Source organism: Mus pahari, chromosome 17, assembly GCF_900095145.1.
Source record: "Mus pahari chromosome 17, PAHARI_EIJ_v1.1, whole genome shotgun sequence".
NCBI lineage: Eukaryota > Metazoa > Chordata > Mammalia > Rodentia > Muridae > Mus > Mus pahari.
Window position 1 is genome coordinate 53,890,428 of NC_034606.1, and position 21,049 is coordinate 53,911,476.

The 21,049-nt window shown below is 48.0% G+C and overlaps 1 protein-coding gene across 3 annotated transcripts in view; it reads right to left on the reverse strand.

Annotated features, from left to right (window-relative positions):
- The window catches only part of Ttll8 (tubulin tyrosine ligase like 8), a 64,626-nt gene that overhangs the window by 17,269 nt on the left and 26,308 nt on the right, over window positions 1-21,049 (reverse strand). For 2 of the 3 annotated variants that reach the window (XM_029548214.1, XM_021217115.1), the window contains exons 8-12: window positions 16,818-17,004; window positions 10,984-11,132; window positions 8,444-8,687; window positions 6,804-7,239; window positions 5,342-6,096 (exon numbers count right to left, since the gene is read on the reverse strand). In XM_029548214.1, the coding sequence (XP_029404074.1) occupies window positions 5,491-6,096; window positions 6,804-7,239; window positions 8,444-8,687; window positions 10,984-11,132; window positions 16,818-17,004 (1,622 nt within the window). In that variant the 3' untranslated portion in view covers window positions 5,342-5,490. Of the gene's footprint in view, window positions 1-5,341; window positions 6,097-6,803; window positions 7,240-8,443; window positions 8,688-10,983; window positions 11,133-16,817; window positions 17,005-21,049 lie in introns of those variants that run through there. The other variant, XM_021217118.1, reaches the window with a different exon arrangement.

Below are 21,049 nucleotides of genomic sequence, written 5' to 3' on the forward strand. Positions count from 1 at the left end.
AGTGAGTTCCAGGACAGCCAGGGCTACACAGAGAAACCCTGTCTTGGAAAAAAAATAAAAATAAAAAATAATAATAGCATCAGGAGAAAAGATGGTTGATGTGTCGTATAAAATTGAACAACCTCCACGGTGGTGGTGCAGTGTGACTTTGATCTCAGCACTTGGGAGGCAGAGGCAGGTGAACCTCTGAGTTTGAGGCCAGCCTGGTCTACAGAGTGAGTTCCAGGACAGTCAGGGCTACTCAGAGAAACCCTGTCTCGAAAAAACACAAACAAACAAACAAACAAACAAACCAAAATATTACCAACCTTTGTTTCCCATCAGACATTGTTCAGGGGCCTTTAGGTAGCTCCATTGGTAGCTTGATTGTCTAGCATTCAGAAAGCCTGTGCTTTCTCTAGAAGCACTGCATCACATAGGTCATGGTAGCACAGGTAGCAATTCTAACACTCAGGAGGTAGAGGCAGAAGAATCAGGAGGACAAACTGGGAGGAAATGTCCACAGTGTATACTATAAGCACAGACCACCACACAGAAGCACATGAAAAGTATCTCTGAACTGACATTTTACAGAAAAGAAAGAGGCATACAGTACCATAGGGTCAGCAAAATTCAATCACAGCTGGCAGAAGCTTCCGGCTCATGCCTGTGTTCGCACAGCTTGCTCTTCCTGTTAAGGGCGTTCCCATATCCTTTATCCTTCTCAGCTCTCACCCTCTATCATTCTTATATAGAGGACTTATTTCTAATCAATACTCTTAGAGAAAGCACTTTCCAATGCGTTGGCATTAAGTGCCAGTATAGTATGCTGGTGTGTGTGTGCTTGTTTGCTGTGTGTGCAGCACCATCTCTGGACAGATGGGTCTGGGCTATATAAGAAAAATAGCTGAGCAAGCCAGTGAGGGCACGCCAGTAAGCAGGACTTCTCCATGGCCTCTGTCTGCTTAGGGTCCTGCCTCCAGGCTCCTGCCTCCAGGCTCCTGCCTTGAATTCCTACTTCCCTTGATGGTGGACTGGAACCTCTAAGCCAAATAAACTCTTTCCTTCTGTGTTTTGATCACAACCACAGAGAAGCAAACCTAGCATGTGTGACGTTCTACCCCAAGCCCTAACTTTACAAGAGTTCAGCCTTTCAATGGTGGCGCATGCCTTTAATCCCAGCACTCAGGAAGCAGAGGCAGGCAGAATTTTTGTGAGTTCAAGGCAGGCCTGGTCTACAGAGTAAGTTCCAGGACAGCCAAGGCTATAAAGAGAAATCCTGTCTTGAAATAACGAAAGTCTATCAATTAATTAATTTAAAAAGAACCTAGATAGGGAGGGGCGCAAGAATAAGATTTCAGGTTTGTTGGTTTATCTATACCTGAGAACAATGAATAGGCAAACAAAATAAGGTCCTGGACAGTGCAGTAAGATAATAAAAAGAAATAGATAATAACAATTTAAAAGGAAAAAGAAAATTTATCAGCTGATCTAATTATTTTGATTAAGCTGGGCCCTGCTCCATTAAGCTACTCCCTATTGTGTAAACTGGTATTTCGGGCTATGTCTTACTGTGAGAGACTCCAGTAAGCCACACAAGTGGCTTTTGATTTCATTTTGAGGGTGGAGGATGGCTTTCAGGCCAAGTGGGCACACGGTACTGGACACAGCATCTGTCCAGTGTCCCCCATGCAGCACAGACTGATAAAAGACTGTCTCAGGGGGCTGGAGAGATAGTTCCCGTGGTTAAGAGCACTGACTGCTCTTAACTTCCTGAGGTTCTGAGTTCAATTCCCAGCAACCACATGGTGGCTCTGTAATGGGCATCCGATGCTGTCTTCTGGTGTGTCTGAAGGCAGCAACAGTATACCCTCATACATAAATAAGTAAATCTTAAAGAAAAAGACTGCCTCAGGCTTTCAGCCTAGTTCTGTCCCCACCCTTGACTTGACCTACTCAGATTGCTTGTCTGCTCATCTTCCGGTCTTCCTGTTTGAACCTAGTTTTGCCCTTTCACTTCTTCAGCCGGATTCAGTCACAGCTCAACACTTAGGCTTCTCCAGCTTCTTCCCACGCTTTTGTTTGCTTCCTTGTCTTAATGGCATGGCTTCTCCTTGTATCTCTGATCCACTCCTGCTTTCAGGCTTCTGGAAGCTCAAACTGACTGTGCCTCCGAACCCTTTCCAGCCCCTCGGTGACATACCTGCGCACACACACATGCACCGATGTATTTACCATGTACGGTGTAATGTGTGATCAGAGTTAATATTAGCAATTCAGATTGGAATAAGAGACCAAGTGTCTGCCTTGACCAGGGTTATCAAGGAGATCAGACATAACTGGCACATTGCAGCACGTGTCTGAAACAGCTGTACGCTGTGAACTTAGTGCTTTGTTTGTTTGTTTGTTTGTTTTGTTGTTTTTTTGAGACAGGGTTTCTCGGTTTCTCGGTTGAGTAGCTCTGGCTGTCCTGGAACTCACCCTGTAGACCAGGCTGGCCTCGAACTCAGAGATCCACATGCCTCTACTTCCCAGGTGCTGGGATTAAAGGCGTGCGCCACCACTGCCAGGCACTTATTGCTTGTTATTCAAGAAATTCTGACAAATGTGTTGGTCTGTTTCTGACATTGGGTGCTCATGATAAAAATCCAATGAATCTTTAAACAAATTAAAAGGATTAACAAGATTTATTCAGATGATGATTTAAAAAGTCAATAGTATTTCTATAAAATGGGCATACTTTGCAGATACAATAAAATTCTGTAAAAAGATACCATTTACAAAGAAAATATGCAGAGGAAGAAATCTGCCGAAAAGGAGCAAAGAAAATTAGAGTTTAGGGTCCACAGAGATGTCTTAGTGGGTAAAGGCACTTGCTACTAAGCCTGATGACATGGGTTCAAGTCTCAGGACCCACATGATGGAAAAAGAGACTCTCATAAATTGTCCTGTGACCTTAATGCACACACACACACACACACACACACACACACACACTCACACACACATGCATACACACTCCAAATAAATGCCATTTAAAAATTTTAGGCGTTTAACTCTTAGAGAGATGGCTCAGCAGTTAAGAGCATTTGTTATTCTTGCAGAGGACCTGGGTTCAGTTCCCAGCACTGACATGATGGGCTCACAAGCATCCAGAGCTCCAGGTCCAGGGGATCCAGCAACCCTTCTGATCTTTACAGGCAGCACCAGGCACACACACACACACACACACACACACACACACACACACGCTGCACATACATACATGGAGGCAAAACACTCACATGCATATAAAAAATATCCAATAGGCATTTAAACAAAGACACTCAAGGATAAGCGAATGAATAGACACACTGCATTCAAGAATCGTAAGGCTCAATGCAGTAAAGGAGGCAGCTCTACCGTGGATACAGATATATTTCTGTATATACTGATACACAAGTTCAAATTAGTGCCCTCCAAAAAATTCTAAGCGTGCTTCCCATTTGGCGGTTGGCTTGATACTGATTGCCTGAATTTGCACTGTATGGGGAAGTATCAGTCCAGGGCAGCTCAGTCCTTTCCAAGGAAATGAGACGCAGAGATTTGCATAAAGCAATAAAGCTGTCTACAGCACGGAGACATTGACATTGACCTATGGTGGATGGCTAGATCAGTGAGCCAGGCTGGCACGGGCAAGGATAAGCCTATGGATGTGAGCATAGACCACGTGGTAGAGGTGACCGCCTGAGTGGGGGGGATTTCCCAGAGGGATCTGTTGGGACTCTAATCTTGCCTCATGCTAATGATGATCCCACTCTAGGAACCAGAGTCGCTAGCAGACACCCCGGGTTATCGTTCTGCTTTTGAGTCCTCCATCAACAAACAACAAAAATCACCAAATTTAGAGATGTTGCTTAAATTGGTTGTATTAAAGTTAAGATGGTTTTACATAAAAAGTAAAAACACCAAGAAGTGAAAAGACCATTTATAGGGTAGGAAACAATTTTTTGCAACAAAAAAGCAACAGAACGGGGGTGGGGGTGGGGTGGGAGGAGGGGGGAGGGGGGAGTCTTTAACTGAAACTATGACAGGTAAGTGAAAAGTGGGACCTAGGGTCCTTTGGACAGTTGACCAAAGATGCAAGCTAGAACTTTCTAGAAGAAACCAAAGTGGTTGTTAAATATGTGACAACAGATAATTTTTCATTTCACTATCGAGTGGAACTATGCAAGAATCTTACTAATACTTCACAAGAGGCAAGAACAGCAGCATCGGGGGGCAACAGCTGCCGGTGGGTGCTGGCCAGAGTGTGAATCAGTACTATCTATACCTGCAGCGGGAGTGAGATACGGTGAAGCATCCTCCCAGATTATGTCCATCTGGAACCCTTCCTTTTCAGAAATAGTCTTTGCTGAGGTTATCCCGAATGAGGTCATACTACAATGCGGGCGGGAATCTAACACAAGGATTGCTACCTTATGGGAGGGAACTCTAAACAGACCCATGGAAGGCACACGCCTGCGTGAAGATGGACCCAGGATGTCACCAGTGATGACATCACTGGTGATGCAGTCACCAGTCATCAGAGATCACTGGCGGACACCAGGAGGGGAGACTGTCGCTAGAGTCCTGTTGACCTGGCTACCAGAGATACACTTTCCTTTTTAGCTACCAGTGTGTGTGGGGTGTGGCTTATTGCTACTCTCTTACGGACATTCCTACAACTTGTTAGCTAGAGCTGTTGTTTCTGCAGACGTTTCCCCAGAGGAAGAACTCTGTAGGTGTGCAGCCCGTGGGGTTCCTAGAGACACTTTTGCAGAGTTATCCAGGCAGGATGGCTTAGGCATAGGTATGGAGGTTGACCCAGATGCCCCCCTCCCCGCGACTCCCCACCTCGACAGGCAACACACACCTGTGTTCACCTGACACACATCACAAGCCATCCTTGGCAGTAGGGTACAGTTGCAAAAGTGGCGTTGAGAGAACCTGCTCCAGACCTTCCCATCCAGGGGCACAGACAACAAGCAGGCAAGAGAGCTATAGACAGGACCAGGATAGAGAGGAGGCAGTAAGAGAGGTAGACTAATTATGTAGAAGGATACAGCATGGGGGCACAAGCATCCTTTAACAGAGAAAGGTGGGGCCTGAGCCGACACTTTCTGAACAAGTGAACAAGTGCCCTACAAAGTCCTGGGTTGTTAATCACAGGACAGATATTTCACCCTGTATCACGGATGTGTCCACGCCATCCGCATCTTCAGGAAAGTGTGTGCAAGAGCTCAGGGATCCTTCCACCTTGCATATCCGTGGCACTTGATGCTCTTTGAGCACTATAACCCGTCCCTGGATCCCCTGCTCTATCTTAAAGGAAACAAGTAGTACTGAGGAAACCCCACTGGGACTATGGCAACAGGACCCAAGTATGCTGCTCACCTTGGCCAACATTACACCGCGGCCCCTAGTGCCTGGCTAGGTCACTGCCGGTGTTGCCGCCCCCCCCCCCCGCACCCCTGTGCTTGTGATATCCTTTCAGGGGATTCCCCTGACCCAGCCCTGGGCCCTGGTTTGGAGAGTGCAGCTTGAAGGTCGTCTTTGAGAATTGGGGTGGAGCCAGAGTTCCTCAAAGACAACGGGACAAAAAGGCGACTCTCCACGGTTACCCGAACCCGACGCAGCGGGTGGTGGAGACTCTGTCATCCATGTGGTTTTCAAATTCTGTGGTAACAGGGCAGGGTGCTGTGCGCTTATTAAGTTTACCCCTGGGATTTTACTGGATTGGATTCTGCTATAAGTGCTCTTGTGGGACTTAGTGTCTACATGTCGGTAGTCATTGATCTCGAATGCATAGATGGGCTTTGCTTGACCTCTGACCTCTGCAGCCATCACTGGCACGGACCAAGTGGTTGAAAGTACCTTTGCTTCTTCCCGTTTCCAGTCCTGTCGAACGGTCGTTCTGGAAGGCCTGATGACTGTTTCCGTCAGGGCCCGGGCACTCCGCGCTTTGGGTGGTGCATCTAAGAGTGATTCTGAGAGGCCGACGTTGGCAATGGGCGGCATTTGCTTCTTGGCTTTCTTCACACTGATACCTTCCACACAGAGGTCAGACCCGTTGAACGGTGGCAGCTCCACAGCAGGCTGTGAGGAGAGGTAGCCCGTGAGGATTCCTCCCTGACTTGGAAACCAGAGCCTGCAGCTGGAGAGTCACCTGGCGGGTCCCACAACAAGCCGCCTGCCATACCTCAGCAGCTTTGTCTGTGGACTCTTCTTTCGGGAAGAGCACCCAGCTTGTCTTTCTACAGGTCCTGGGGCTCAATCCACAGGGCAGACAGAAGCTCAGAGGCAAAAGCTTCCGTCTTGATGCCTAACCTGCTGGGTCGTTCCTAATGGAAGGGCACTAGAGAAACTTCAGAAAGAGGATAAGAGGCTCTGAAGAGAAAAGTCTAGAAGGGCCCAGGTGTTGTAGAACATCCCCAGCTATTCAGGCGAGGGACTCTCCTGTTACCCAGAAAGCTGGGACATGGAGAAATGACAGGTAGAAAGACTAGATTATGAAGGCCACGGGACCCAAGTGACAGGGCTGTCCAGCCAGCCTCCATGTCTAGAGTAAACCTTTTGCTAGGTGCACACAGAAGGGTGAGCTCAGGGCAAATCAGCAGGCCCAGGTTCCTGACAGCCCTGCACGAAGCCAGGACCACTTTGTCCAGACCCAAGAAACAGAATTTGTGTCCCCCCGCCCTTGCCCCCCAGTGACCGAGAATGAGGTGTCTGCCAGCCAGGAGCCCAAACCCGCCCACCCTGTGGACAGACACTAGCAGCCTAAGAAGGGTCGCTGCTTTCCTCACCTGCCTCCACAGAAGCTCAAAGTTGCCGATGTCACAGTTTCGGTCCAGTTTGCGATCCACCACCACCTTGATGGTGTCCTCCTGCACCTGGGCACAGAGCTGAGCCGTGACGGGAGTGGAAGGGTGCATGGTGGGGCTGGAGTTGATCTCGATGAGCCAGGGCTTGAAGTCTCGCCCCAGGATGAAGTCGGCTCCATAGAGCTCGAAGCTGTTCTTACGGGCTTCTACATGGTCCTGGGCCACCCTCATGGCGTTGGTGACAGCTCTTTTCATAGATGGGTAGATGATGCTGCCCCACGTTCCTCCTCGGCCCCTCTTCTGCAAATACTCCTGGAAACGAGTGCTGGTCCACATGTTATGACAAGGTAGCAGCGGACTGCGCTCTTTATCATTTTTGAGACGTCTCTGGATGGAGTTGTTACACAGGTGGATGGCGCTGCGGGCAACGTCCTTGTGAGATTGGTGCATGCCAACAACCACCACACAGAGTCAGCACAGTCTCCCCAGCTTGCCCTGGAGTCACAACGCCTGGTGCAGGGTGGCTTCAGGAGGACTGGGACTGCTCTGTCACCCTGAGGCAGCATGGACCACTCCCTACCCCCACCCCCAACCAGCCTAGGGGGGACAGCCCAGATTGTACCAGGACATGGCAGAGGTCCACCAATGCAGAACCAACCACTAGGAAAAAGAAATCTGCCTGTGCCTCAGTTTCCCCACATGCACATGTCTGTAGGAGCCCGTGAGCCACCTACCTAAAGTTTTCAGTGAGTTTGTTTGTTTGTTTGCTTTACTCCTGCCTAGTTCTATGTAACTTAAAACAAGTAGTACCTTTAAACTGTAAGGCACTGTTTAGAACTAAGGGGGTTTTCATTTCAACTGCAGTATGGGGGTAGGGATGCCACACTGGGAATCTCCACAGACAGACCTATGTGAAAAAGGTGAACGTTTAAAAGGATACAGCCACCTATATGGTAGTTTTCAAACTATGTCTTTAACTTCTGTTTGTACAGCTGGGTTATACCCATTCATCTGGCAAACTTCTCATCAGCCAAAGCTGAGAGAGAGTGTGTCATATTGCCAGGCAGAGTTCCAGGCTGGCTGGCTCAGCTAGGCCCATGTGGAGAGGCTACAAGCTCCTCCCGAGCTGCAGGCTGCTCCCGGACTCCATTAGCATAGTGAATTTCTAGCTCTTGCTGTAGACTCTTCGTCCAGAGGCAACACACAGATGGGGGTGGTTGCCTTCAGCTCTGCCCAACCCCCTTCCAGGTGTGACCTAACAGGTGTCACTCCAGGTGTGCCGAGGGTAGAATTGACCCAGCAAAGTGTCAACTGAGAAACCCTCAGCCTCTTGGGATTCCAGCTGACTCTCCCTCTCAAAGTCCCCTTAGGGCATCCAGGTTCCCAGTTGTGCCTGCTAAGTGACCATTACTAAACCATGGAGAGGTAGCCCTGGGTCATCCTTGGGGATTCAGATAGATTCTCAATCTCCTACCCTCACTGGAATGTGTTGGTTAATTCCCCAGGAACCCTTGGAGTGTTTGAGCCTGGTGGCCCCGATAGACCCAGGGTACCTCATCTCCACACCCCCAAGGGCCTCCTGCTAGGTGCTTAGAGGAATACGGAGCTCCCCTGCCGCTGACCTGTCCAGCTTGTCCAGGGAGAAGCGCTGTGTGGAGAAGCGGAGGTAGCTCTCTTTGTAGAACCAGATGGTTAGAGGGTTCCAGTCTGTGACGAGGAACCACTGCCTGATGTCAAACTTGGTGTCATAGATGAGCATCGGCGTCTCGATGTACTTCTGGACCACCCATTTGTTGTCCTTTGTGGTCTGGCTGTCTGTGGCCACCAGATTCAGGATGTTCTCCACACGGTCCATACACACAATATCTCCAAGAACAAGAGGTGGTACCTTGGCTCAGTGCAGCATAGTCCCCAGGCAGCCATCATGGGCCCCGACACCCACCCTGCCATTGGTCCAGCACCAAGAGTCTGCAGGACTGGTTGGGCAGGACAGGTGTACACTCAGGGGACAAAGCTACAGTGGGCGTTGGCTACTTGTTCAGGTCTCCCGCCATGGGGCCAACCCTACGCTCTGGAGAGCGTCCAAAGATTAGGGACAAACAGACCAGATAATCATCATTCAAGAGCATGCTCTTGGGTTTGGTGTGCTCTATGAGCAGTAAGGGTTAATGCTACAGGAGGGACCAGCCAAATGGGATGACCTTAGCACAGGCAGGAGGCCTTTAATTCCTCCCCATTGATGTTCCTTTACCCATAGGTAGATTCTATACTTTTCCAAGCTTGGCCCTAAAGTAGGTCTGCCCGACTTGTGAGGCAGGAGCTAAATGTCTCGTAGTGTGCTATGTCGGGGCGAGGTGTGTGTGTGTGTGTGTGTGTGTGTGTGTGTGTGTTAATGTCAGTGACAGAGCCTGCTGCTCACTTTCTCTTGCCATGACAATGTAGGACAAGAGTGAGGCCACAAGATAGGCAGAGCACCCTTGCAAGCTGCCCAGGAACACAAGTTTCTGCTGAGATTTGGTGTGTGTGTGTGGGGGGGGGAGGAACCATTCCACAGCACGTGTGGTCATCAATTCTGATGATAAAAGATAGAGAGAGGCTTCCAGCCGCAGCGTCCCACGGGCACGAGGGACGATCTCACAAAAGCACATGGCTTCCATTTATTTAGTCATGGCAAGTTGAGACCTTGCCTAAAATGAAAGGAACTGCTGAAGTCACCTGGGAAGTCACCAAGGGCCACCCAGCACTAGGCCAGAGCACAGGCATTTGACCCACACTCATTGAGAGTCACACATCTGAGCAATCTAACAGTGTCCCTGAGAATGGAGTCTTCAGTGGGAGGGAGGTATGGCCTGGCGGGGGAGGGGAGACAGAGAAGTCTCAGGAATGGGTGGGGTGGGGGGTGGCTGAGCCCAGAGCCCAGGAAGGAACAGCTACAAAGCAAGACAGCAGCATCACAGAAGGAGGGAGGAAGCCCTGACTGTCTGCAGGGCACCAGATGGGAATGGACCACATATATTCAGCAGAATAATTCAGGAGAGAAGACCTCTGGAACTGGATGTGATAGACCACACATTAATAAAACATTTTAAAGGTAATTCCAAGCACCCACGTAGGGACTCACAATCACCTGTAACTCCAGGGGTTCTGACACCTTTTGGCCTTGACAGGGTACCAGGCACACACATGGTACACATACACACATGCAAGGAAAAAAAAACCCATTCATACGAAATAAATAAATCTAAAAGAATTTAAATCACATAAATAACCTGTGAATTAAAAAAAAATTCAGAATAAGTCAAAAGACCAACAGGATATACAAATTAAAACGTGTTTAAATGCTACAGAAAAATAGAGCATTCTTTAACAGAGACAAGAGGATGCAGCTTATGTCGCAGACAGAGGAAATTTGGTAGCCATAAATATTTTATTATTTCACAGGAAAGCCTGGAAATAAATAAACTTAGCATTTAAATCAGAGACAAGAGAAAAATCCCTCATAGGAAAACCGAGACTGTTGACTTTGGAAACACAAAAATAATTAGGAAGTTACACATGTGCATATGCTCACATACACATGCATATACTATCACACATGCGCATACACACATGTACACACATCCACCACCATACACATGCATATGCACATATGACTATGTGCACATGCACACACACGTGCGCGCACCAGTAAGAAAGAAGACAATATAATTCTGGCTATACTTGGGTAGATGAGGCAAAAAGCATGACCCTGTGAATAAATCACAGGCAAATTTTATGAGGTGTTCAGAATTTGCCTCTGGGGGGTACTAGGTTTTTACAGGTGAATTTTACCCTGAATCCAGGGGACAGAAAGTACATTGTTTGAGATGACGATTCACCCACACCCCTTTTAGAGACTATAATAAGCCTGTTGCTAAGATCAAGGTAGCACACACACACAAAAGCAAAAACCCAACACTTTGGGGTTGTTTAGTGGACACAGATGAGCAAATCTGAGCTCAAATAGCAAACCCCAGAGCAGCCCAGTGACAGGACCTCCTTCCCTCCAGCACAGCTTGGACCCTCGGCTGACCTTGGAAGCACTTCTCCCTCCCCCCTAGAGCAGGTGGCGGTCAAGGTCGGGAACTTGCCTAATGGGGAGGGCTCTGCCCAGGGAACTCACCTCGACCCCGGGACTTGGCTGCAGGCTTTATGATCCAGATGTTCCGTATCCCATCGATCTCTGTCTGAGGGTTCACAGAACTGATCTTACTCAGCAGAGCTTGGCACTGAGCAAAGTAACTTTTCGAATCAGTGATGGAAGCATTGCCACTAAAAAGCAAGATCCAGAAAGGGTGTGAGGTGCGGAGAGGCAGCACTGGCGGATGCCTCTGCTCCAAGACAGGCTGATGGCTATATGGCAAGGAAGGGTTAAGAGCAGCCGAGGATACCTACCAGTTGAGGGTACCTGGGGTCATGGACTTAGAAGATGTACCTGGACATTGTGTGTCAAGAAGTAAGGACCCTAAGCCCAGCATGCTAGTGCATGCCTCTAACCCCAGCACTTAGAGGCAGAGACAGAGGGGCAGAGGGGCAGAGGGGCAGAGGGGCAGAGGGAGAGGGAGAGGGAGAGGGAGAGGGAGAGGCAGAGGCAGAGGCAGAGGCAGAGGCAGAGGCAGAGGCAGAGGCAGAGGCAGAGGCAGAGGCAGAGGCAGAGGCAGAGGCAGAGGCAGAGGCANGCAGAGGCAGAGGCAGAGGCAGAGGCAGAGGCAGAGGCAGAGGCAGAGGCAGAGGCAGAGGCAGAGGCAGAGGCAGAGAATCATTGAGTTTTAAACCTGCAGGGTTTAACATAGCAAGTTCAAGTACAGCCAAGGTTTCACAATAGAGAGACCCTGTTGGAACAAACAAACAACTCTGACATATGGATTGTCTACAAGGAAAAGGACACCAATCCTGTACCAAAGAAAAACCAGAGATGGGTGGGTCTCTGTGCCGCCTGCACTGTTGTTGTTGGAAAGGTCTTTCCAAGGGAAGCCAAACTGCAATGAGGACCTACTTGTCCACAGGAGCAGTCAGCTTATTGTCCTGTGAACATGACTGTCAATCTGACCTTATGTCCTTGTTGGTGCTTGTAGGGAAAGGCTTAACTTAGATACCAATCATAACCTCAGGAAATAAGGGCAGGGGTCAGTAGAGATGTCTGAGCAGCTTTCAGAATTTGAGGGCACACTGCTGGCACCTGGGAGAGAGAGACATCCACCACAGTATCTGTAGCACCTCCCAGCTTCTCCATATGTGGGCAGACCCGGTACAGTGGAGAATGTTTAGTGCCAACCCCTGCGGCTGCTAAGCCAGCTGCAGCCCTGGAGGTGGAAGCAAGGGTTTGGGGACAGGAGACATTTGTGTTCTGCCTACCTGCTGGAAAAGGAGGGGCAGCATTGAGGAGGAAGCGAATAATGGCAATCTCTGTCTAGGTGGGTTAGAGTTTCAAGACAGCAAGAGTTGGTAGTGGGGTCAGCTTCCGCCCCCAGGTACAGGGAACAGGTTGGCATGTGATGGAGTGAGCTCGCCTCTCGCTGGCCAGATACCAAGCAGAGCCCACTCCCCTGGTCTACTGAATGTGAGCTTCCTCTGCAGATGTTACGTGTTGGTTAACTATAATGATAGGGCAGCTCTGCTACAATTAATACACGGCGTAAACAGGTATAGACAACCGTCAGTGTCCCCACAACACCATCTATCTAGTCCATAGAGCTTGGCCAGACTAGTGTAATGGGGGTGGTATTATCAGCAAGGCCTGATTAGCATGAACGCCTTTACTATTGTGTTCCAGAAAGATAAGCATTTTGCTGTCCCAGTGGGAAGGAAGCCTTATGATCCAGAACAGAGCCTGGGTTCTGGAAGTCACCCCCGAAGGTGGGCCAGCAGTGGACTCAGCTGTCACCACACCATGTTACCCACGTCACAAAATGAGAGGATGGAAGCTGTAAAAGTCAAGAGATTGCTGAAATAGGGTAGGAGCCTGGCCCATTTTGGAACCAACGGATGCTCAACGGATTCTAGACATCCATGCTCGCCTGAGAACAGACAGGGTCTCTGCAGGCCCCACGAAGTGTAGCCTCTTGGCCTTCTGGGTCCTGATGCACAAGCGTCCATGTGGGATTCTGCAAGTCTCCATAAGAATCAAACGGGTCCCAAGGCGCTCCTTAGATGGTGGCACTTCTAAGTGGGCAGTGAGAGCAAAGCCCCACAGAGCCTGCTCAACAGGCAAAGTCATACCATACCACACGGGAGCCCAATGCTGCCACCTAGTGGCGAAGTATCGCAGTTCTCTTTTGTAGCGATTTAAGAAAATGATTAGTATAGAAAGCTCAAACAGAAAAAGTGAAGTTTGGGTGTTTTTGCTCATGTGTACTCTTGTGTCATTACTGCCAGCTCAAGCTACGGTAATGGGCTGCTCAGAAAGTCCTCTAGTGTTATGTTCCAGCCAATGGTAGCTAGTTTTCATTCGTACTTTGGGCCACAGGGATAGGCTCTGCCTTTCTTGAAACTTACACCCATGGATGGAGACACAGACACACATTACCCTCTCCCTGACCCCCTCTCTCCTCTTTTTCTCCTATGGAGTGTCTCTTAGCCTCAGAGCTGGGAGAGCTGTCCATGGCTGTGCCGTTTGCAGCCCTTGCTCTGACACAGCTGGGGTTTGTCAGATCTGTGCTTACAGAATCTTTCTGAGGTTGGGTATTTCCATTTCTGCAGGGATAGAAGATCTGGGCCATAGGGCATGCAGTTCTTGCTGTTCCAAAATGCTGTTACTCAACACTCCTGCCAGAGGTGCATGAGAGCTGTTGACTCGGGGCCAATACTTGGTGTCTCGAGTCTTCAATTCAGCCATCTTGGTCTGCAGAGAGCTCTCCCATCATGGGTGGTTTTTGTTGTTTCTTTTTTTTCCTTTTTCAGCTTTTGAGATAAAGTCTCATCTATAGCCCAAGCTGGCTTTGAGTTTAAGATCCTCCCGGGATTACAGGAGTTATCATCAATGGTCCACTCTGGCTTTAACCCGCATTTCTGGAAAGCTCCAACACTGGTTACTCACCTAGTCTGACTGGATAGCTGATTTGTATCTAATACAGAGTCTGTTCCGGGTTTATTCTTGAGGCAGGGTCTCATGGAGCCCAGGTGATAGCTTTGAACTTGCTGTGTATATGAAGATGACCTTGAACTTCTGATCCTCCTGCTACTGCCTCCTGACCCCATGTCTTTGCAGATACTGTGGTAGATGTCTCTCTCCCAGGTGCCAGTAGTGTACCTTCAAATCTGAAAGCTGCTCAGACATCTCTACTGATCCCTGCCCTTACATCCCGAGATTGTGATGACTAAGTCAGGCCTTTTCCTACAAGTCTGAAGTCACCAGCAAGGACATGGGGTTGGGCTGACAATCATATTCAACCAGAGAGTTTGGGGTTACAGGCATGGGCCACCACGTTTAGTTTACGACGTCCTAGAGAATGAACTCGGGGTTTCAAGTATGACAGAGAAACACTCTACAAACCCAGCATTTAACTTGGTCCATTTCTCTCCCCTAACTCACTGTAGCTAACTCTGTAGCTTTTATATCTGGACCTCAGTTGGACTTGTGGACAGTGGATCTGTTTTTAGTTTGCAGCTTCTATTTTTTCATCCTCTTTTCAATGCTTTTTTGAGAAACACAGTTCTTAAGCCAGTGCAAAGCACTGCCATCAACTTTTCCCTATTAATTGTAGCAAATAATTTCCTGAGTTAGTGGCTAATAAATATGAAGTTATAACCAACCTAACTAGGAAGGAACTGTCTTCAGAACAGCTCATACAGGGGTGTGAGGACAACTCTTGAGAAGAGTGAACAGAGAGTATGTGCCTCCTTTGATGGATTAAGTCCTGAACACGCACTGACTAAAGCACTGTCCTAGTGCCAGACAGATCAGGGGACACAGCACACAGCCAGGAACAGACAAGTGCATCAGAAGGACTCTCATGATCTCCACGAAGGAAAAGACCAAGTGAGAGCCACACGGGACACAGTATAACACACATGTGCTTGCAGTCCCAGAAGGAGAAGAGAGAGAATAAAGGAGAAGCAACGCTTGTAGAAATAGTGGCCAGAGTCCAACTCTGGGAGCAAAACGTCAACTCACAGTTAAATGACACAACACACACTTGAACAAGGATGAATACAAAGAAAAGTATTCCTTAGAAACGTAATAAAGCAAATCACTAAAAACCAAACACAAAATCTTAAGGCATCTAGAGAAAAAGAGGAGAGTCGAAATACCAGCTGGAAATTTCTAGACAAAACATCACGAGCCAGAAGACAATGGAGTAACATCTCAACAGTGGCATCAGCATATGTCAGCAAACTGAGAACTCCATCCCGGAGAAAACATCTTTCAAAAATGAAACACTTTAGGCTTTTTGAAATTGAAGAAAAAAAACTGGAGAAAGTTTTCTACCAGTAGACCATTACTAGAATATAGAATATATACTTATATATAATATATAGACTATATAGAATATATACTAGAATAATAGAATAAAATATAGTAAGGGATACTTTTTCCCTGAACCAAAACAACAGCTGATGTGCAAAAACTGAAAGTAACTGACTAAAGCAACAACAAGCATGACTTGTACCTTTCCAAACAGAGGATCTGGAGAGATGGCTCAGAGGTTAAGAGCACTTACTGCTCTTGGAAAGGACCCAAGTTTAGTTACCAGCATCCATATCAGATAATTCAAGATCCAGTAACTGTAACCAGAACTCCAATTCCAGGGAATCTGTGGGCACCTGTGGGTTACCTGATGCACCCGAGTGCACACTCATTCAGGCACACATACACATGTAATTTTTATTTTTTTTAAAAAAGGAAATAAATGAAAGATAGAGATGAATGACAAGAGTGCCAGAACAGGAAGCAGAAAGCCACACACGTCACACTGTCATGTTTTCTTTGGGAAGCAGCAAAGATTCTCAAGACATGTAACAAAACAGAAGGCTTTGGATGCAGTGGCTCGTGCTAGACCCTGACTCAAAAACTATATTGTAATTTTCAGGGTTGGCTTGAAAAAAAAAATCAACAGAGTCTTGCTGTCTTTCCCATGCTGGCCTCAGACTCAGTGCGTAACCTAGTCTGGCCCGGCTCTCCCTGCCTCAGCCTCCTGAGTGCTGGGATCGCAGGTTTAAGTCAACAGAGAAGAGAGGAAAGAGAGAGGAGAGGGAGGGAGGAGAGAGGGAGGAGAGAGACAAGGAGTAGGGAGAAAAGGAAAATGCTTCATATCAAAGGGAGGGAAAGATGGGTCAGAGGCTGAGAACATGCAGGATGGTATGAGGGGTTCCACAGACCCTTGAAACACACGTTGCCTCCCTGGTTTTGTCCCCCTAGGGTGCCTGCCTTGCTGCCAACCCCTCTTTCCTTGCTGGTGGTCGCCATAAGGGGTGGAAGGCCAGAGGGGAGCGGGGAAGCAGCATTGGCACATGGGCCTTGGTGGTAAGGGCGGGACCAGCATCCTGATGGTCTGAAGGCCAGGGAAACACCTCAGCCCACCCTCACACGTGTCACTCAGAGTCTTCCAGGCCCTGGGCAGTACAAACTTACCACGGCTACTGTGGTCCAAGTGAGCTCAAGCCTGAGAAGACTTGGGGAGGTGCAAAATGAGATGGCGCCCCCCCCCCCCGAGACACCCATAGGTGGTAACATCTTTTCAACAAATAGTAGAAGGTTTGGGGGACACCAATACCCCAAGGCAGGTGCTCTAATATCAGAAGGTACCCCAGGACTCTGGAGGCATCCCAACCTCAGACCAGTTAGCTAAGTACCCTAATACCCAGACAGATAGATGATGCCCACGCACTTGACAAGCGTGCTAACAACAAGCCAAGTGCCCTCGATACCCAGCTATGTGCTCCAGCACCCAGACATGCATCCCAGTGTGCCTGCGCAGTGACCCCTTCTGGTGCCAAGGCAGCAGGGTGGCATCTTACTGGACCAGTAGGTAGTACTGCTGTGTCAGGTCATTCCACTCCTCCTCAGACAAGGCCTCGGTGCTGGCCTCCGATACATCTATGTCTTCATGCTCTAGCTGTCCCAGGTAGGCCTGGCACACCTTGCACGCTGTGTCTACAACCTGTCCCGAGAGGCTTGGTAGCTTGAGGTCAGGATTTTCAGGATCTGGAACCCAAGCACATGCCCTGAGTGTGATCTCTACCAGGCTGCTTCCTGTTCCCTTCACCTCTTCCCTGGTGCTACCCATTTCTCCCTGGGAGGTGACTCCTCCCCTTCAGGAGCCTTGTCTGTCAGTCCCATTGTTCAGTGTCATCAGGAGCCTGTACTCTGATGGACTTGGCTGTCATGATGGAGAGGAGACAGTATATTTTGAATTGTCATAAAGAGCATGCTTTCGGATCACACGCTCTGTGACCAGACCTGTGAGCCTTTTGAGCTATGTTAATTCCCATTGCTACAGAGCTTCCTAGACCACACAGGGATCATTGGTAGGTCCTGGCACCCGAATCCTTTACATCCTTCTCAGTCCCATGACTCAGGATAAGTGTGGAGTCTCAGAAAGTGCAGACTGAAAGCAGACTTCAAGTGGTCTCAAGAATGTGGTCAATAGGCTGAGACTCCACCCTGTGTGTAGCCCACAGGGCTGTATCACGCTTTGGGGTGGGGGTTGGGGGGATGCTTCAGGCACAGTGTCGGTAGAGGCGTGGCACTAAGGACTGCTGTGATGGGCACAGGGTCACTGAGCATGTTACAAAGCCAGAGTGCTACATTTATGTGGCAGTTGCAGAGAGTACAAGGGGGATTTGAAATTCACAGAACAAAAGCCATTTAAGAACGAATGTGGCACTTCTGGAAGGTGGCACTTCTGGCTTCCCCACGGGAGAGGTGTGCATGCCAGTCCTTTCTCTTGAGTGAGAAACTGAGCTAGACAACCAACAACTCCCGATCTCCTAAAGAAGTGAGGTCAAAGAGGAAGATGTTTCCATGTTTCCCCCCAAACTGGAGAGAGGTAGACAAATATGGAGAATCAGGACTCACTGGAGTGGACACCTTCACGGAATGAATGAGAGTAGGAAAACCTGGCTGCAGGCATGCGCTCTGAAGGGAGTGCCACAAAGGGTAGAAGGAGAGAAGGAAACAGTGGAAAGAGGGGAGATGTGAGAGAGAGAGAGAGAGAGAGAGAGAGAGAGAGAGAGAGAGAGACAGAGAGAGACAGAGAGAGAGAGAGGAGAGACAGACAGANAGAGAGAGACAGAGAGAGAGAGAGGAGAGACAGACAGACACAGAGACAGACAGACAGACAGACAGAGACAGACAGACAGACAAACAGAGAGACAGACACAGACAGAGACAGACACAGACACAGAGACAGACAGACAGACAGACAGACAGACAGAGACAGAGACAGAGGGAGACAGAGAAAACAATAATCACCATGGCAGCTTTAATCAATTCCACTGTATTGATAATCACCTCCACTACCAATGACAATTCAATACTGACACACACACCAGTTAACAGACACAGATTGACAGAGTAGATTAAATAAGACACAACTAGTTTCTCTAAGAAACTCCCATGAGGTGGGACCCCTAACAGCAGGAGCAGGGACCGTCTCTGACTCAGGTGCCTGCCTTTGGATTCCTTTCCCCTAACTGGGCTCCTAGCTACAATAGGAAAAGAGGCACCTAGTCCTACGGCAACTTGATGTGCCAAGGTGTGCTGATATCCATGGGAGGCCGCCCTCTTCTCTGAGGAGAAAGAGGTGGGGGGAGAGGGAAGGCGAAAGGGACTGGGAGGAGGGAGGGGAAGCTTCAAGCTATAATTAATTAAAATGAAACTCCCATTTTAAATACACCGCTATCTTAGAGTAAAAGTAAAGGGATGGAAACAGGCATGCTGGCACACAACTTTAACCCCAGCATTCAGGAGGCAGAGGCAGGTGGGTCTCTGAGAGTTCAAGGCCAGCTTGGTCTACAAAGTGAGTTCCAGGATAGCCAGGGTTACCCAGAAAAACCTTGTCTCAAAAAAATCAGATAGATAAATAGACAGACAGAAAGACAGACTGACTAACAGACTGACAGACAGATGGGATAAGAGAAAAACATACCATGCTAACATTAATCAAAAGAAAAGGGGAAAGATGTGTCACTCCCTGGCAAAGTAGACTGGAGAACAAGGGAAATGATCCAGGATTATTTTGGTGAAAAAGAGTCAATTCTCCAGGAAGACAGAACAATAGCTAGTACACATGTCCCTAACAACAGAGCTTCAAAGCGGCAAAAAGCTGACACGGCTTAAAGGACGAATTGAAATATACCCACAGTCATAAAAGGAGACGTCAGCAGCACCCCTATATCAGAAATGGGCAGGGTCCAGATGGGCTCGTGGCTCAGGTCTGCCATCTGAGCTACACAAGAGTCTAAGGTAGACTGGCCTCAAGGTGAAGGCTTACCTGGGTGAGCTCAAGACCAGCTTAAGTCTCTAGGTCTCTGTCTCAATTTAACAGGGGCTGGGCTATAAGAGGTAAGACACTTGCCCAGTATGTGTGAGGTCCTGAGTTTAATCTATAGAGAAAAGGAAAATTAAAGAGAGAGAGAAAGAGAGAGAGAGAGAGAGAGAGAGAGAGAGAGAGAGAGAGAGAGAGAGAAGATGCAAATGGTCAGATCCAGGTGAGCTCAGGACTAGTCTGGGAAGGGAGGGAGCGAGAGAGGCAGCAGGCAGAAAATCAGTAAAGAGAGCATAACAAAAAGCACCAGCTAAGCCAGGGCGTGGTGGCGCATGCCTTTAATCCCAGCACTTGGGAGCCGGAGGCTGGCGGATTTCTGAGTTCAAGGCCAGCCTGGTCTACAAAGTAAGTTCCAGGGCAGCCAGGGCTATACAGAGAAACCCTGTCTCAAAAAACAAAACAAAACAAAACAAAAAAGCACCAGCTGTCAACTGGCTCTAAGTGCTCTAACTGATGTTACATGCTACTTGTCCTGGTTGTTTTTGTGTGTCAACTTGACACAAGCTAGAGTCATCAAAGAGGAAGGAGCCTCAGTGGATGGAGTAAGGTATTTACTCAATTAGTGACCAATGAGGGGGGGCCAAGCCCATTGTGGGTGGGATCATTCCTGGGCTGTTGGTCTTGGGGGTCTGTAAGAAAGCAGACTGAGCAAGCCATGGGGAGCAAGCCAGTAAGCAGTATCCCTCCATGGCCTCTGCATCAGCTCCTGCCTCCTGGTCCCTGCCCTGCTTGAGTTCCTGTCCTGAGTGATGGATCATAATCTGAAAGTGTAAGCCCAATAAACCCTTTCCTCCCTAACTTGCCTTTTGGCCATGTGGTTTTATCAAAGTAATAAAACCCCAACTAAGACACTTCATCCACTAAACATGTTCCTCAACAGCGACCTCAGCCTGGGCATAAAACATGTCAAAAGAACAGAAAATATAACATGCCCCCTAACTACAATAGGCTTAAAAGTAGAAATCAAGAAAAGCAGCTGGTTTACACAGTGAGATCCAGGACAGTCGGGGCTATACAGTGAGGGTCTATCTCAAAAATAGTAGTAATAACAATACACATGGCAAAGAAAAAAAAAACAAAAGACAATTTCAATTAGGTGAGAATGAAATCACAACTTATAAAATCTGTGGGACGGCACCGGAGAATGCTTAGAAAATTTCTATCAGTGACTGCTTATAAAGTTAGCTGGAAAGCAAAGAGAAGAGAAGAAAATTAAACTCATGTGGAAAAAAAAATATAAAAATTAGAGTAGAAAGTCAAAACAGGAAAACTATAGAAAAAACCCTCATGATCCCTACATCTAGATTTTTGAAAAAGAACAAAACAATAAATTAATCCCTAGCCAAGTTAAGAAAGAGAAGAAGCACATTACTAATATTGGAGGTGAGAGAGGACATCACTACAGATTCCCCCCCCTCACCACTGATTTTCAGCAAGTAAACAGACTAACAAATGCAGTTGGACAAGACTGGAAAGGAACAGGGTTGTCTTTAGTCTCAGATAATAGGATTATCTTTATCAGAAAAATACAAAAGATTCAATAGAGTCCTGGAAAGATAAGTTGGTATGGTGTGTCACTTTCATAGTAGGGAACAGCTGTAACTTGAAATTTTAAAAAAAAAAAATCTATTTACATTAGAACTCTGTGTGTGTGTGTGTGTGTGTGAGAGAGAGAGAGAGAGAGAGAGAGAGAGAGAGAGA